This window comes from Myxine glutinosa, chromosome 6, assembly GCF_964187855.1.
Source record: "Myxine glutinosa chromosome 6, kmMyxGlut1.1, whole genome shotgun sequence".
NCBI classification, from domain to species: Eukaryota; Metazoa; Chordata; class Myxini; order Myxiniformes; family Myxinidae; genus Myxine; species Myxine glutinosa.
Genome location: NC_136266.1, coordinates 61,144,904 through 61,162,235, shown reverse-complemented (window position 1 = coordinate 61,162,235; position 17,332 = coordinate 61,144,904). Strand labels below are relative to the sequence as shown.

At 45.3% G+C, this 17,332-nt stretch overlaps 1 protein-coding gene across 1 annotated transcript in view; it reads right to left on the bottom strand.

The window, feature by feature from the left end:
• The window catches only part of LOC137429873 (PEX5-related protein), a 99,004-nt gene that overhangs the window by 67,785 nt on the left and 13,887 nt on the right, over positions 1-17,332 (bottom strand). The window contains exon 4 of the mRNA XM_068120211.2: positions 14,002-14,161. Coding sequence (XP_067976312.1) covers positions 14,002-14,161 — 160 coding nt within the window. The remainder of the gene's footprint in view (positions 1-14,001; positions 14,162-17,332) is intronic.

Genomic DNA, 17,332 nt, shown 5'->3' with positions numbered 1-17,332 from the left:
AAAGATTGGGCTGATATACAAGATCGCAGCACGTAACTTGGTTCCGCTCGGCCAATCAATAAGATCTGTCGTGTGACTACCGACAGTCAGTACCCGGTTGGACTAGAAATTTCGCCTGCAACGGCAACACGGCTCTGGACGTGGAAGCTGGTAAGAAGTGTCTGGGCCGATTGGCAATCGTGGTTAGCAACTCGCCTTACTCATCTGGAGTTATCCAGGGCGGCGACTGTAACAATCTATATTATACAAAAAAGAGCAACGTCTGTCTGTATTAAACACGAGGTAATAAAGGGGATCAGTGGAATCATCAAGCTTGACCAAGTGGTTAATAAGTAACAGTAGAATATTGTTACGGTCTGAGGGGTGGATCCAGGGGGGGGGGGGGTGCAGGGGGTGCGCACCCCCCCCTTCGATCCAGGATGAGGGTGCAGGCGGTGCAAATCTGATGAACTGTTGGACCAGGGAAGAACACAAGGGAACTGCAGAAACTTCGAAGAACGCACGAAATGCCGTTTCTGACGATCTTTTTAAAAAAAATTCCTGGGGGAGGACCCCCAGACCCACCCATTACCCCCCCCCCCAGCGCTATAGTTTCATGCACCCCGCCATCTTGAAATTCCTGGATCCGCCCCTGGGTCTGTGACCTTTCTTTTCTTCTTCCCTCCCCCCCCCCCCCCCCTTTGAGTTAGACCAAGTGGTTTGGTCCACAGGTATAAAGCTTATGATTGGCTGTGGGGCAGGGGAGGGGCTAGGAAGGTGATTCAGAGGAGAGAGTGGCCATTTTGGAAGAGGCCTCATGGCAGAGTGCCTTTTTGTGTGCTTGTAGCATTGTCAGCGGAAATCTCTCCACCTGAAGGTTGTGCCATATCAACCTCTGTACCTGAAGTTCGACTTGTGCTAGATCCACCCCTGCGGCCACCTCGGTACCTGATGGCTGACTTGTGCCGGATCAACCCCTGCGGACACCTCGATACCTGAAGGTTGACTTGTGCCAGATCAACATTGGAGCCAACTGCTGGGCCTGCCCTGGGGCCTACTGCTGGGCCTGCCCTGGGGCCTACTGCTGGGCCTGCCCTGGGGCCTACTGCTGGGCCTGTCCTGGGGCCTACTGCTGGGCCTGCATTGGGGCCTACTGCTGGGCCTGCATTGGGGCCTTCTGCTGGGCCTGCCTTGGGGCCTACTCTTGGACCTGCCTACTCCTACCCTCTCGTGCTGGCCTACTCTGGTTTTTCCCTCTCTTCTCCCTTCTTTGTTTTATGTGTAGGAATAGATTTCCTATTTTGAGTGTGATAAGGAATATATTTTGTGTCTGATGACCCATAAATAAAGCCGGTGTGATGGAAGGCTTGGCTTGGTGTGCTTCAGGCCGTAACAAATATAAAGTCTGGCAGTATGAAATGATGACAATGATGGGATGAGGGCCGTCCCTCTGGACATATCTTGTGCTTTCAAGTTTTGATACAGTCTGGCATTCCGCCCTGCTCTCCAAACTCTCTATCCATGGCTAATTTCACCCTTCGGTTACTGACTTCCTCTACTCTCATAGCCAACATGTGGCTCTCAATGGAATCCTTTCATATCCTCTTCATGTCAAGGCTGGAGTACTTCAAGGCAGTCTTCTGGACCTAGTCCTATTCCTGATCTTCATAAACGATGTCTCTCTAAACTGTGGAAAATCCTCCTCATCTATTTGCTAATGACTTCACCCTCTGCCGTGACATCCCTCATCCTTCAGATAGGCAGACAGCAGACTCTTACCTCTTTTCAGCCCTTGACTGGTCAAATACTTGGAATATGTCTTTCAATCCTAAGAAATCTCACACTCTCACTCCGAAAGCACTGTCTGGCAAACACTCCCAACTATGTTCTTAACAATCAACTTGTGGAAGTTGTCACTCAAGCTCCTGGATCTCACTATCAGCCATGATCTTTCTTGGGCAAATCATATTTCTATGTTGGTCGGTAAAGCCAGTCGCCGACTGGGCATCCTCCATCATACAAAGTCCTTCCTTGGAACACCTGAAGTCCTATCCACCTACAAGGCCTTCATCCACAGCTTGATGTAGTCGTGCTCACCACTCTGGGCTGGCACCCCTAACTCACCTTGGACCCTTTGACGCCATCGAAATCAAGGCTTTTAAGAGTATTGGAATCTGCCGCGATGAAGCTGAATCTATGGGCCTATGACTTTCCCATCGCAGACAGGTCGGTGGTCTCTGTCTTCTACTACCTCCTTTCTGGTCTTGCACCCCACCTGCGCTCTCTATGCTATGTCCCCCCTCCCTCCCCCCCCCCCCCCAGGTTTCTGCAGGACGCACCCGTTTCACCATCAACCGCCTTCTGGCAGAACCACTGCTCACCTCCACTCATTTGTTCCTTTTCTCGCACCTGTGGAACCAACTTCCACATCTTCAATCTCATTATTTCCTCCAGGTCTTCAAGGCAGCTGTTCACCATCATCTCGGATCATTCCCCATCCAAAGCCATGATCTTTTCTACCTTCGTTAACCTCCCCAACCTCACCACAAAGCACATAATCCTTCCAAATTTCTAGTTTTTCTCCTAAGAGTTTACTTCTGCATCCATATTTTCCACCCTATGTAGTAGTGCTCTCCACTCTGTCATTTCCCTTCATTCCAATAATCTTACGCACAGATGTAGCCTCCCTTCCCATCATTCCTTCCCACAGCGTTTGTTTCTCCAAGTCTCCCTCTATTTTGTCCTTCAACCCTATTGTGGGTGTCGCCCACTCCTCTCTCCCTCTCTCTCTTTTTTTGAAAACATTTTTGAAAAAAAATAACTTTTTGGAAAGACCGTCTCACAGACAACACAATCATGCATCCATATCTAAGCTACCTACCATGTTTAAATATTCATACTTTAAATTTATTTTATGGAATACATGAATATAAGCATGGCTGATGGAGGTAGTGGATCTCACTGGGAGTCCATTAAAAAGCTTAAAAGTGTTATCAAGTTGATATACAAACATGAAAATATCTCTGGGATGTGTCGCCAGTTCTCTCAACGATGGAATTCTCGACCTCTGAGGTCAAGGGATGATGAAATCCATAAAAAGAGAAGTTTGAAGCAATTGGGTCAGGGCATCAGTCACCGGTAGACACAGGATACCCGAAACACAGGACAGAAACAACCGAAGAAAGCAAAGTTATAGAAACAGCCATGGCACAGAGTCGCAGGAAATTCCTCTAATATAACTTTCAGTAGAACATGACTTTTGCTATTTTTCGGCTTTTCGTCTCATGGTCTCATGAAGGTCTCATGAAGTGTAAAATGGAAACTGTACAAACTACGACTGTTACAGCAACCGACAGAGGATGACTTAGATCTGTAGTTGCAGTTCCGCAAGATATTCCTAAACCAGGTTCAAGAGAAGCCAGACTTCCCAGATCACATTTTATGGCCAGAAGAAACAAAATTTCTGTGAAATAGCCATGTTAATCGAATAAGAGCGCAATTTAGTTCCATTAACGAAGACCTTTGTACTCGTGTTTGGAGATCTGTCATGGACAATCCATACCAGAATCAATGTGTCAATGTTGAAGGGAAACATTTTGAGCACAAGTTTAATCACTTTATTTCAATTTAGTAATGCACTTGTCTACTACTTTAATCTACCTCTTTGCCTGAAGCTCAAAATGTGAAAAGGATAGAGCACGGCCAAATAGCCATAGGTTGGTAATAATAGTGCAGGCTTCGATGGACCTAATGGCCTCCTCTTGTGTTGAACTTCCTTGTAAGTGAACACATATTATTAGTAATAGGCGTCCACAGCCATCCTTGACCATGTTGTTGAACATCGGCCGAGGCCCTCACGTTTTTCCAGCCTCACTTTTTCACCTTTATTCGCTTGTAAATTCGTATTCTATGCAATTGCTTGACCGATTGACCCAAAACTTTCAACATAGGAGTGCCTACCCATGGACAATTTTTAAACCAAGTTACCTGATGATTAAATGGGAAATGAGGCCGGCGTTCCAAAAAGACTTTTCTGTGGGTGTGGGTTGTAGGGTGTTTCGCGTATCAGGAATTATGTACCTTTGGACTATTGTGGGTATCTCATTCGAATAACTGTTTTGGAATACCCTTCGTGTTTACAGTTTTCTGTTGTAATTTACATTTCTGACGATTTTCATTAACCCCATGCTTGAAAATAGGAATTTAGGAAAATAATATAGGAAAATAGGAAACTGGACCTGTAGCTTATCTGGGCCCTGGCCTAATGTTGTAACCCAAATTTGGTAGTGTTTTGACTGGTGGATCTAGAGAAGAAGATTTTTGAAGGAATGTACGTGATTTTCCCAAAAATTGACAGTCACACAAAGTCACACACATGACCTCTGCAATTGATGTGAACAGCATGACCCCCGCAATTTGACATCCCTACCCCGGCCTAATGTTGTAACCCAAATTTGGTAGCATTCTGACTGGGACTGGAGAAAAAGATTTTTGAAGGAATTTACTCGTGTTTTGAATGGAAAATGTTTTGAAATTAAGTGAATGGAATTTTTTTTGTTCACCCTCTTGGGATCTCATGTGGCAAGTTTGAAAATACATTTTGTTCTTTATGCATTTGCGTCTCCGTGGTGCAGTGGTTAAGAGATATTTCACAGATAGTCTAGTGCTTGGTGGAATGGAAGATTAAACCTGTCATACAATTAATGTCACTATATCCGTGCCGTGTCGTTATCACATACAGCGAGTGTTAATGGAAACAATCATCCAGTCTTCACCGTTTCTCCCTGATGTAGAGATTGCAAGTCTTGCAATATATAATGTTAGTGGAAGTGTACACCAACACTACCCTTCACACAAACATGGTGCTTGCGACTTGTTGAGGTTGGGTAGGGGAAGGTTGCTTGAGAGGACAAAGACGCAACATTGCAGTTGGAAGTTGTATGATATTGAACCTGGTAACCTACCTGCAGAGGGAAAGGGACATGCCTTTGTTATGTTTGTGAGGGGGTAGTCAATGGATTACCTTAGGGCCAGGTAGGATTGTATAGGATAGTGTGCTTCGAATGTCACAATGAAGAAGAAGAACCCCTTGTACCTAAGTAGGGACCCGTTAGACCGGATGGCGTGTAAGAGTGTATCTTTTCCCCCATGACGAGGGGTGGGGTTATGTTAATTAGGTAGGGGTTAAGGGTAAATCCCCTGTATGTAAATGGCCTCTGTGTTTTCTCCTTTGTTCGTTATGATACACACCACACCAGCCATGCACGCTACACCTAAAATAAACATTAAATAAGTAACCAGAACTAAGACATTGAAAACTACCGTGGGTTCCGCCAGCTGAGCCATCACCAGGGCACAATAGGGGCATGAGGCCACGCCCCGAAGAACGATTGGTCAGGACGGCCATAGAGCAATGAGATGGGACTCGCTGATAGGAGCAAGCACGGACATCGTCGGATGATGTAAGAGCCTTGGGAACAAAAGACTTGAGGCCCGGCATTTTGTTCTCTTGCGCCAAGGACATTGAAAGGGAACAGTCAGAGGTTTCGTGGTCACTGGCTTTCATCCTTTCACGGTCGCAGATATTCTCTTCTTGCGCTTGGTTCCTATTGAAGGCACAGTCGCATTTTTCTGCTCTTACGTTGGGGCCGTAATCACGAGCAGTTGAAGTTATACCTTTTGCGCAGGATTTGATTGTGAAAGGTCACACTTCCTTGTCACCCTTGGAGTTCGGGCTCGCTCTTGGCGGTGGCATTCGCACACCACACTCTGTTCCTGACTTCGTGGATGTGATTGCGAGCGGACGCATCCTGTCCTTGGTTTGTTGGTGCTGACTCCGTGATGGCTGTGTGCCCTGCCATGTGAGCTTGGAGAGACCACGTGCGTTGTGGATCGAGGGATTCGGGGACCCGTGCTGCGGCTGGTGGGTTGAACGAACTGCATGCCAAGGCGTGTTTTCCCATGCAGGAACGCGGGGCCTGTGACGATCTACGACGGGGTTCAAGAGCCACTCAAAGCTGAGCACACTACATTTTACTTTTGTTAATTTTATCATCCCCTTGTGTTGTATACGAGTCTGTATGGGGGCGCTCCATTTAGATATCTTGGTTTTATTGTGCATTTCTTTGTCCTTGACATTTTTTTTATTAAACCTGTTTTATTGTTGCATTCAAAATCCGTGTCGGTTTGAGTTGATTACCAGGGTCGAAGACATCCAGTGGGATCCGTACAGGTAAGAGCTTCGCTACCCTTCACTGCCCCCATCACATATTCACACCGCCATTGGATTGAACACCTTGGAGTGTAAAGCTCGATTGGCTACCTTTACCTTGGAGGATCTTAATCACCGGGAACAGACACCTTGTACCTCAGCCTCTTTGATACCAGGAACTTTAACCTCCACCACATACAGGAGTACAAGGTAGAATGCAGGAGCCCTGAGCCAAAGTGGGAAGCACTGCTCATCTGAACTGTGTACAGATGCTTTGTCTTCTGTGAGAAATTGATTTGTGCCAAGTGTTACATATTTATGTGAATGTATGTGAATTACTATTCAGGTCCTTGCTTATCAATGTGTAGTCGATTAAGGGTTGTTGTGATTAAAGGGTCAGGAGCCCTTCTGGGAAAAAGGAGACCGGAAACGGAAGAAAAAAGACACAAGGTCCGGGAGAAGCGACGATTCTTCTTCTTCCTCGCCCAGCTCCGAGGAGAGTGGGGATCGAGATTGAGCAGCGTGGAAAAGCTGCGTTCCAAAGCCCGTCTGGCGAGAGGAGTTACCGGGACGTGTAACTACCCTTTTGACATGTCAAGTTGCCGTGGGTCCGTGCACGGACCCAGCGTCCGGCACAGTTCGCCGCACCGTCTACAAGGATGCGTACGGGTCGCACTTTGGGGCCTCGCGCGCGTTGCAAGCGGCGCTTGCTTTGCCCGCTTCGCTTGGCCAGGAGGGGTGTGCTGCAGCCGTGGTTCCCGGTACGGTACGTGCCCGGTGGAAGCACGTCCGCCCGGGGTTCGTTCAACCGCCCGTGTGCGGCGAAGCCGACCATAATCTTGGTCAGGAGGGGCCCAGAGACATTGTGAGGGACAGAGACCAAAGGGGTCGTGAGTACCCAAGGGGTCGGGAGTGGGGAAAGGGGACACACGTATGTAAGATGGCCATCTTAATCATCTCGGGGATTGATTGTTGATTGTGGATTGTTGATGGTTGATTGCTCGGGGAATATATCATTGATTATTCCGGATCCTTGGTGTGGGGTTTTTTCTTGGTTGGAATTCATATTGATTGCGTTACGAAAGCGCATACATAATAAATCTTTCTGGCGGAGTTCCTCTCACGGTCCGGGGGTCACTGAGACCAGGTAGTCACCGGGAGGACCACGTAACAGAATTGGGGGCTCGTCCAAATTACGATTTGCGGATTCGCAATTGGGTCTACGTCCGGGATCTAAAATTGTAGAAAATAATAAAATAATATTTTTATTAATTAAAATTTATTAATTAAGTATTAATTGGTAAATTTTTGGGGAAATTGGGGTAAAGTCTTGGGTGAAGGTTAACAGGTGTTAACGATAGTCACCATGGCGTTTGTGGCACAGAACTTTGCGGTAACACCGAGTGAGGCACAGTTCCGAGCGTTACTAAAGTCGGACCTCTTGAAATTGGCCAAACATTTTAACTTGGAGGTCCGAACTAATGTGAGGAAGGCAGAGTTGCAGACCACGGTGATACAATCTATGGTGGGATTAGGGACATGGGACGAGTTAGCCTGGCAGTGGCTACCCGAAGAACCAGAAGACGTTGAGCTCCGGAAACTGGAGTTGCAATTACGGAGCCAGGAACGGATCAAAGAAGAAGAAAGGAAAGCAGAAAAGGAAAGAGCAGAAGAAGAAGAAAGCAGAAAAGGAAAGAGCAGAAGAAGAAAGGAAAGCAGAAGAGAGGAGAGAAGAGAAACAAGCAGAGGAAAGGAGAGTGGAACGAGAACTCCAGGAAAGGTTAACAGAAGAAGAAAGGAAAGCAGAAGAGAGGAGAGAAGAGAAACAAGCAGAGGAAAGGAGAGTGGAACGAGAACTCCAGGAAAGGTTAAAAGAAGAAGAAAGGAAAGCAGAAGAGAGGAGAGAAGAGAAACAAGCAGAGGAAAGGAGAGTGGAATGAGAACTCCAGGAAAGGTTAGCAGAAGAAGAAAGGAAAGCAGAAAAGGAAAGAGCAGAAGAAGAAAGGAGAGTGGAACGAGAACTCCAGGAAAGGTTAGAAAGGATGAAAACAGAGGAAAGGAAAGCAGAAGCAGAGGAGAGGAGAGCTGCAAGGGAACTCGAAGCAGAGGAGAGAAAAGCGGAAAGGGAATTGAAGGAACGTGACATGGCGCTTCAGCAAGAAATTAAATTCAAGGAGCTGGAGTTAATGAGAGAACGGGGAGAGGTACCACCCTTGCTGACGGCGTCGACACCTAGCCAGAACACCTGGGATGTGGGCAGACATGTGAGGCTGGTTCCACCCTTCAGTGAAAAGGAAGTCGCTAATTTTTTCCGCACTTTGAGAAAGTGGCTCGACAGTTAAACTGGCCGGAGGAGGCCTGGACCATACTAGTACAAAGTGTGCTGGTGGGAAAAGCTCAAGAGATTTATTCGGCGCTACCAATGGACCAATGTGCAGATTATGAGGTATTGAAGAAGCACATCCTCAAAGCCTATGAGTTGGTTCCGGAAGCTTACCGGCAAAAATTCAGGAATGCCAGGAAGAGGGAGAGTGAGACCCATGTGGAGTTTGCCAGAGTGAAAGAAAACATGTTTGATCGGTGGTGTGAGTCAAAAGGAGTCGGGAAAGACTTCGAAACATTGCGTGACTTGATCCTGGTGGAGGAATTTCAACAGTGTGTCCACGAGGACATCAAAGTGTACCTGCAGGAAAAGAAAGTACCGAAGTTGTGGGACGCAGCCACCATGGCAGATGATTATGCCTTAACACACCGGATAGGGGTCCACGAACCTAACTCCTCGCCTAGATCTCCGCAGAGGAGGTGGGGAACAGCAGGTGCGGAGAACGACAATACATGGCGGCGGCCTCGAGAGGATTATGGGGACAACGCGGATACCCCACCTGTTCGAAATCAGAGGGCTGCGGGCCCAAGACAAACTTATATTTTGGGGGGCCCGAGGCAGACCACGAGTTTTTCCTCTGGGCCTACTTGCGCTTTTTGCAAGAAACCTGGACACTTGATGTCCAGTTGTTACCGCATGAAAAGGGAAGACCCAGAGCAGAGTCCGACTATTACCACTCCGAATGCGATGGCAAGCGTAAGAAATCGCCCACAGAAGAGTTACCGACCATTTATTTATGAGGGGTTGGTTTCACTCAAGGGAGACTTGACTAATCCAAGACCGGTTAGGGTTTTGAGGGACACAGGAGCCCATCAATCCTTAATGCTTGAAGGCATTTTGCCATTGTCAAAGAGTACCGCAACGGGTGATAGTGTTCGGTTACAAGGGATCGGTGGCTGTGTTAGTGCCCCACTTCATGTCATCCATTTGGAATCCGATTTGGTGTCAGGACCGGTCACCATCGGTTTACAAGCCACGCTTCCTGTAGAGGGAGTATCTGTGATTATTGGGAATGATTTGGCCGGGGGGCAAATTTATGGTAACCCGAGGGTTGGTAAAGAGCACAGCAGGGAAAATAACACCCCACCAGCTCGGGATGGCGACAAAAGTTCCAAGTTATTTGTAGGGGGACTGAACTTCAACACAGAGGAAGAAGTTCTGACCTCTGTCTTCAACAGATATGGGCCGCTGGTGGAAGTGCGGGTGGTAAAAGACAGGGAAACGCAACGGTCAAGAGGGTTTGGCTTTGTCACGTTTGCAAGCACAAGAGACGCCAGGGAGGCAGAGAAGAATTGGAATGGTAAGGATTTGGAGGGTCGGACCATAACAGTAGGGAAGGCATTTCGTAGGCGTCGAGAGGTCTACAGAAGAGGACAACTTGGCAGTAGTTTTGGGGTTGGCAGCAGCCGATATTACTATGGAGGCTCCCAGAGTTACGGCACCTCCCGAAAAAATGAATGTCAGAGCACTGGCCGAGAAGGAGACCGCCAGTCAGGTAACGGCTGGGACATGTGGTCCCACCGTAACTGTTAGGAGTCTGGAGAAGTTGAAGCACTATATATACGGGGGAGCCGCCGAGCCGGGGCTCCTACACGGACTAACCGTGAACGCCACGTTCTTAAAGGCGTCCAGGTAGTGAACTTTCCTGCACGGACTAACCGTGAACTCCCCGTTCTTAAAGGCGTCCATGTAATGAACTTTCCTCCCCGGACTAACCGTGAACTCCACATTCCTTAAGGCATCCATGTAGGGAATACTCCGCTGGGCCTCCCGAAAAAGTGCTATAGAGAGGTTTAAATTTGGAGGCTTTGGTCACCACCTCTTAACCGTCAGTCAAGAGAAACTAGAAGTGGTTGACGCTTGGTCCAGAGGGAATTAATCTCGGGGATGGTGTGAAATTTTGTTGCTTTATTTTTAAGTGATGACTGTGCCCGGGGGGAACTGATGAGTTGGGGGGGGGGGGGGGGGGTGAGTTATCTGGTTTGTTTATCCAAGTTGGCCGGCAAAGAAAGTTTTCGCTGGGTTCAAACTTTCTTTCTTGAAGGGGGGGAGTGTTACATATTTATGTGAATGTATGTGAATTACTATTCAGGTCCTTGCTTATCAATGTGTAGTCGATTAAGGGTTGTTGTGATTAAAGGGTCAGGAGCCCTTCTGGGAAAAAGGAGACCGGAAACGGAAGAAAAAAGACACGAGGTCCGGGAGAAGCGACGATTCTTCTTCTTCCTCGCCCAGCTCCGAGGAGAGTGGGGATCGAGATTGAGCAGCGTGGAAAAGCTGCGTTCCCAAGCCCGTCTGGCGAGAGGAGTTACCGGGACATGTAACTACCCTTTTGACACGTCAAGTTGCCGTGGGTCCGTGCACGGACCCAGCGTCCGGCACAGTTCACCGCACCGTCTACAAGGACGCGTACGGGTCGCACTTTGGGGCCTCGCGCGCGTTGCAAGCGGCGCTTGCTTTGCCCGCTTCGCTTGGCCAGGAGGGGTGTGCTGCAGCCGTGGTTCCCGGTACGGTACGTGCCCGGTGGAAGCACGTCCGCCCGGGGTTCGTTCAACCGCCCGTGTGCGGCGAAGCCGACCATCATCTTGGTCAGGAGGGGCCCAGAGACATTGTGAGGGACAGAGACCAAAGGGGTCGTGAGTACCCAAGGGGTCAGGAGTGGGGAAAGGGGACACACGTATGTAAGATGGCCATCTTAATCATCTCGGGGATTGATTGTTGATTGTGGATTGTTGATGGTTGATTGCTCGGGGAATATATCATTGATTATTCCGGATCCTTGGTGTGGGGTTTTTTCTTGGTTGGAATTCATATTGATTGCGTTACGAAAGCGCATACATAATAAATCTTTCTGGCGGAGTTCCTCTCACGGTCCGGGGGTCACCGAGACCAGGTAGTCACCGGGAGGACCATGTAACACAAGGAAGGACTTGACCAAGCAGAGTCCACCCAGTCAGTGTCGAGCTTTGCCTATAAGCTATATATAAGGCGTGTAATGCAAAATGGTGGCAATGTCTGATAAATTAGTCCCAGAAGGTGGTGCTTATTCCAATTTTAAAGGTTGTTTACAGAAGGTGACAGCAGATTAACATATGCTGCAAGGCATTTATTCAGGATCAGTATACTTCCACTATGTAACTTATTTGGGTTGAATGTCATGCATGTATCAAGGATGAGACCAACATTTGATGTTGTCTAGATCAGCTAAAAATAATATCTCGATGATACCCATCTGCCATTGAGGTAGATAGCTGTTGACAGTCATACATTTTTTTTTTTCAGCATCATTGGTATCTCCTGCTATGAAGCTGATTCTGAGGGCCTTTCACTCTCTCACTGCAGGCAGGTTGGTGGTCTTTCTGTCTTCTACCGACTCCTCTCCAGCCTTGCTCCCCCAGCTCTGTCTGTGCTCTGTCCCCAAAATTTTCCTTTAGGACACCAGCAAACCTCTTCTGGTGAAACTGCCAAAATCAAGACTCTCTGCTTACCTTCACTCTTTCATTCCTCTTTTTCCCCACCTCAAGAACAAACTCTCACTCTCTTCAATCCCACTCCTCCATCCAGGTCAGCTGGTGAACAGCTGTTCACCACCATCTCTTATCTTCCCCCATCCAAAACCTTGATCTTTTCTACCCCCGTTAATCCACCCCAAATCCACCTTTTTCAAATTCCTTTTTCTCTCCTCTAATTCCTTGTAGTATCCATCTTGTTTATCCCATGTACCCCGCCCCAGCTCCCTCCCTTCCACAGATCTCCCGATGTCCCTGTACAGATGTTAACTGTTGTTGTGCTTCCTTCTCTCTCTCCCCTTCGTGTCTCCCGCTCCCTTTATTATTTGTTCCATTTGTTAGCTCTTATACGAGCCTCGACTTTGTGTACAAAAAAGGGAGTTTTGGTGTATGTGGAGAGGTAAGTTGCGTTTGCAAATATACCAACAACTTTGTGTAAAGGAAATAAATTTGTACATTTTGGGGCAAATAACTTAGACCTCGGTGATAGGGTTCATGATTGATTGCACATATATTCATTTGGATTTTATTTGAAAGGAGCATAGCTGGCAGGATATCTCAGAGATTGCGTACTTGTGTTTCAGCTGTCTAATTTGGGTTTGATTCCCATCCAGATAAACTGTCATCCTGGTCCTCCATTGCCTCAATGAGTACACACTCCTTGGAGGGACATGATGCCATGCTAGGCGTTAAGGAAGGATGACACATTTTTGGAAGGGATGTTGAGCCAGCTGTCCTGTCTGTTAGAATTTACTTGTGGATGTTAAATATTTGCATATTTTTGTGAATGAGTGCAAGATGCCTGCAAACTTATCATTGGGGTTAGGCTCTGCTAGGTTATCATGCATCTGTAAAAACTGGCTGGCCAAAAGAGTCTTGGCACGGCCTCTGAGGGGCAATCCCAACCTCATCATATCGCTCACAAAGACTTCCCTGCCACGCTGCTCATACAAATGAGAATTTGATTTATTGGCCATTTTTTGGCAACATGCTTGTGGTTATGCTATTCTTTTGATTAAATTAGAATTAATTGCCTGAACATCTGGCATCTGAAGTCAAATATCATACTTCTGTTATTCCCGCACTGGAACAACGTTGGAAAAGTGCTAAATGATTTTGAAAAGTCAATATACGGACCAAGCGTCCTCGACCATGAAAGCGTAGGTATTGATGTTTATTCTCGGTTTATATGCAGCAGCTCTGGGACATCCATGCTGAATTTCCCTGGTGATCCAATAATAGCTGAATGGCTGTCTGCTGATTGGGAAAGCATGTTTGCCATTTTGAGGCACCTTGGGTGTGGAAATGAGAAACATGATGCATCTCAATGACTGTACTGCTTCAAAGATGCAAGCAGCTTAGAAAAGGAAGGCGCTCCGCAAACCGACAAAACCCCATAAAGCTGGAAATCCTCACTAATGCATCCTTCCTTTTCTTTCAGGCTGATTTTATGTCTAACATGCAAATTTTTGTTTGCACCAATTTGCTTGATTTGATTGAAATGCAATTGAAATGCTTGATTTGCATATCGAGAGTATGACTTGAAGATGGCAACAAAAAACGTACTGGTCACATCACACAACAGCTTACAAGGAGGAAACCCACAAACAGCTAACACGCAAATGGAGATTACAATCAAGGAAAGTCTTGATGAAAATAATTGATCATCAAGTGTAATTCATTATATCAGCAAAAGTAGGCATTGCCATGAAAAACAACAGGTAACTGTACAAGAACGGAAAGTAAGGAAAGGAAAAGAGTGGAATACAAGACAATGAGGCCATTAAAACTCGTACTGCCCAAAATGCCTTACAATACCATAACAAAAGTCTATCATATCTAATCAGCAAGAAAATTAAGAAAAAATTAATTTAAGCATTCCATCAGCAATATGCAATATTTTAAGCATGGTTATTTACCTGTTATCTGTGTCCCAAGGCCTGGCCAGTCTGTTGCCATTGATGAACCAAGGCTGGATGGGTCTTGTGATTTCAAACTTGATTTCTTTGTCACTGGTGGTTGGTCCTTAGACTCGGAGTTTGACTTCATTTTGCACAGTTCTTGTGGCTCTCTGATTGGCTGAAAGGGTAAGAGGATTTGGGGATTATTTATTCAAGCCATGTTATGGAAAACGGGTTTAAAACATTGGTATTGAAGCGAGTTTTTTTAAATCAGGGTTTTCCACTTCCAAGCAATTATGTTCTCTCGATGCAGCCTTTTATACAAGGAGGTCTGACACAAGGAGGCGATCTGGCCCATCATGCCCATGTAATTCCGCCAACTTGTGTTTAATCAATGTGGTTTTCCTGTCCTTTAATAGTAAGATGGCTTAATTAAAAATTTTGGGAATACCGTTACTGGGTGGACGGAAGTGCCAAATTTCTCATGAATGTTCTTCACGTCTTATTGATTATTTCAGAAGGGTAGCCACCCAGAAATAGTACAGAGACCTCAGTAGGAGATACTGAAATTCAACATAGGATATTACCCACAGATATGACGTCATATGTTCTCAGGAGGTCTTTTTATAACAAAAGTTATTGGGAAAAAGTCAACACCAAACAGTCAAAATTGCATAGAATTAAACTGATATAGATGTCACCTGTACATTTATTCCCTTCAAATAAAGAATACAGTGCATAATGCTTCATATGTGATGGCTGTAAATAGGGGGCAATGGCGGACAATATCTCTTATAGTCTTAATGTTTTGCACAGTTTTATTCATACTTGTGCTTCAATATTTCAATTATCTTGGGCAAATTTTGGACCTTTAGTAATAACTGTGATTTATAATATTGTCGCGTCCCCGGGGTTAAGACCGGATGACGTCGGGGTTTACTTGCCGATTGGCAAATGTGCTGGGTCTGTCGGACCTGGCGGCATGGTGAGCGAATTAGTCCATTGCCTGGCCGGTCGAGTTTTATACGAACATTAAGGAAAAATCACAGGGAGGCAAGCCCGTACAGGGGAATTTTTAACCATACGCCCTATAATTAATTAGCACAAAACCTCCCTCCTTATGGCGACATGCAATCACTCTTAACCTGAACATTTACCCTGCTTATGTACATCGAGATGGGTTTCTTCTTCTTCGTGTCACATGGTCCATACTGAACCAACGCGATTCTAACCTTTCCTAAAGTATTTCATTGTTTAACCCCAAAATGTAACAATATGTATGAAATAATCATATTTAAACAATAAATCATGTATAATTAAACTGGATTCAATTGAGATTTATTTTTTTTTATCACTGATCTTCAAATAATACCAAATAATGTCAAAGTTGAATTTTCTTTTTTTAAATAAATTTTTACAAATTAATTAAAAATGAAATACAGAAATATCTAATTTACATAAGTATGTAACCCCTGCGTCAATACTATGTGGAAGTGCCTTTGGCAGCGATTACAGCTTTGAGTCTTCATATCAGTCATTTTGGGTATGTCTGTATCAGCTTTGCACATCTGGATTTGGGGAGTTTCTCTCATTCTTCCTTTCAGATTTGCTCAAATTCTGTCAAGTTCGATGGGGAGCATTAGTGAACAGCAATCTTCAAGTCTTTCCATAGCTTTTCCATAGGATTCAAGTCTGGCTTTGGCTGGGCCACTCAAGGACTCACGTTCTTGTCCTGAAGCCATTCCAGTGTTGATTTGGCTGTATGCTTGGGGTCATTGTCCTGTTGGAACATCAATCTTCACCGCAGTTTAAGGTCTTTTGCACTCTGAAGCAGGTTCTCCTCAAGGATTTGCCTGTATTTGGTTCCATTCATTGCTCCCTCTATCCTTACAAGTCTCCCATTCCCTGCTGCTAAAATCATCCCCATAGCATGATGCTGCCACCACCATGCTTCATTGCTTCACGGTGGGTATGGTGTTAGATGGGTGATGAGCTCTGCTTAGTTTCCACCAGACATAGCACTTTGCATTCAGGCCAAAGAGTTCAATTTTCATCTTGTCAGACCAGATAATCTTTTGCCTCATGCACTTAGTCTTTCACATGACTTTTTGCAACTCCAGGTGTGCTGTCATGTGCATTTTTCTCAGGAGTGGCTTCTGCCTGGCCACTCTCACATAAAGCATAGGTTTGTGAATGACTGTATAGACTGTTGCCCTTCGGGTAAAAACTCTGTAGTTCTGTCAGAGTAGTCATTGGGTTTTTCGTCATCTCCCTGACCAAGTTCCTTCTTGCCCGGTTGCTCAGTTTGGTCGGACGGCAGCTCCAGGACAAGCCTGAATAATTGTACACCGCACCTTTCCTATGCCATCCCCAGGTGCTGCATAACGTCATTGCCGGGCACCGAAGGGGGCTCGGCAATGACGCACGCTGAAAGGGAGTACTCAGTTTTCACTCTGGTTGTTTGTTTTCTTGCTTTCTTGTTTTCTTGTTTGTTTGTTTGTCCAGGTGATATCTCAGCCATCCTTTGAGCTAGGAAGCTGAAATTTCGGCACAATAGTGAGCAAGTCCTTTGTCAAAAACGGTATTTTTTGTTTTTTGATTAATCAATTATTTGATGAATCAAATTGAGGTGTTATTTAATTATTAGCGATTAATTAAGTACTTATTCAATTAATTAAATTTCCTTTATCTTCTGACCATTAACTCAGGCACCTTTTGAGTTAGGAAGCTGATATTTGGACATGCCAATGACCAGGTGATTTGGCTGCAAAGGCTATTTTTGATTTACTAATTAATCAATTAATCGATTAATTATTTAATTATTCGATTAATGACTCTTTTTTTTTTTTTAAGTTACAGATTCTGATGAAATGGTGGTGGTTTATGTGTTCTATGACAGAATTGGTTAATAATTTAATTTTTTCATGATTATTATTTATTTATTTTCATTATTCATCATTTCTTTCTTTTCTTTCTCATTTGGCCAATATCTCAGGCACCTTTTGAGCTAGGAAGCTAATATTTGGATATGACAGTGACCAAGTGATGTGGCTATCAAGGATATTTTTGATTTATTGATTAATCAATTAATTATTTAAAAAATGTATTAATGACTTATTTAATTAAATTTCTAAAAGATACATCTTCGGATGAAGCACTAGTGGTTTCGTTATGCTATTAGCCAATTGATTAAGAATATAATTTGTGATAATCTTTTATTGATTTTAATTACACAATTAATCAATCAATTAGTGTACACCTCTCCCTCCCAATGCAGCCTCTATGAGCTGCACTGCGGTATTGCCGGGCGCCGAAGGCACCCCGGCAATGACGCGCTGTAGGATATTTA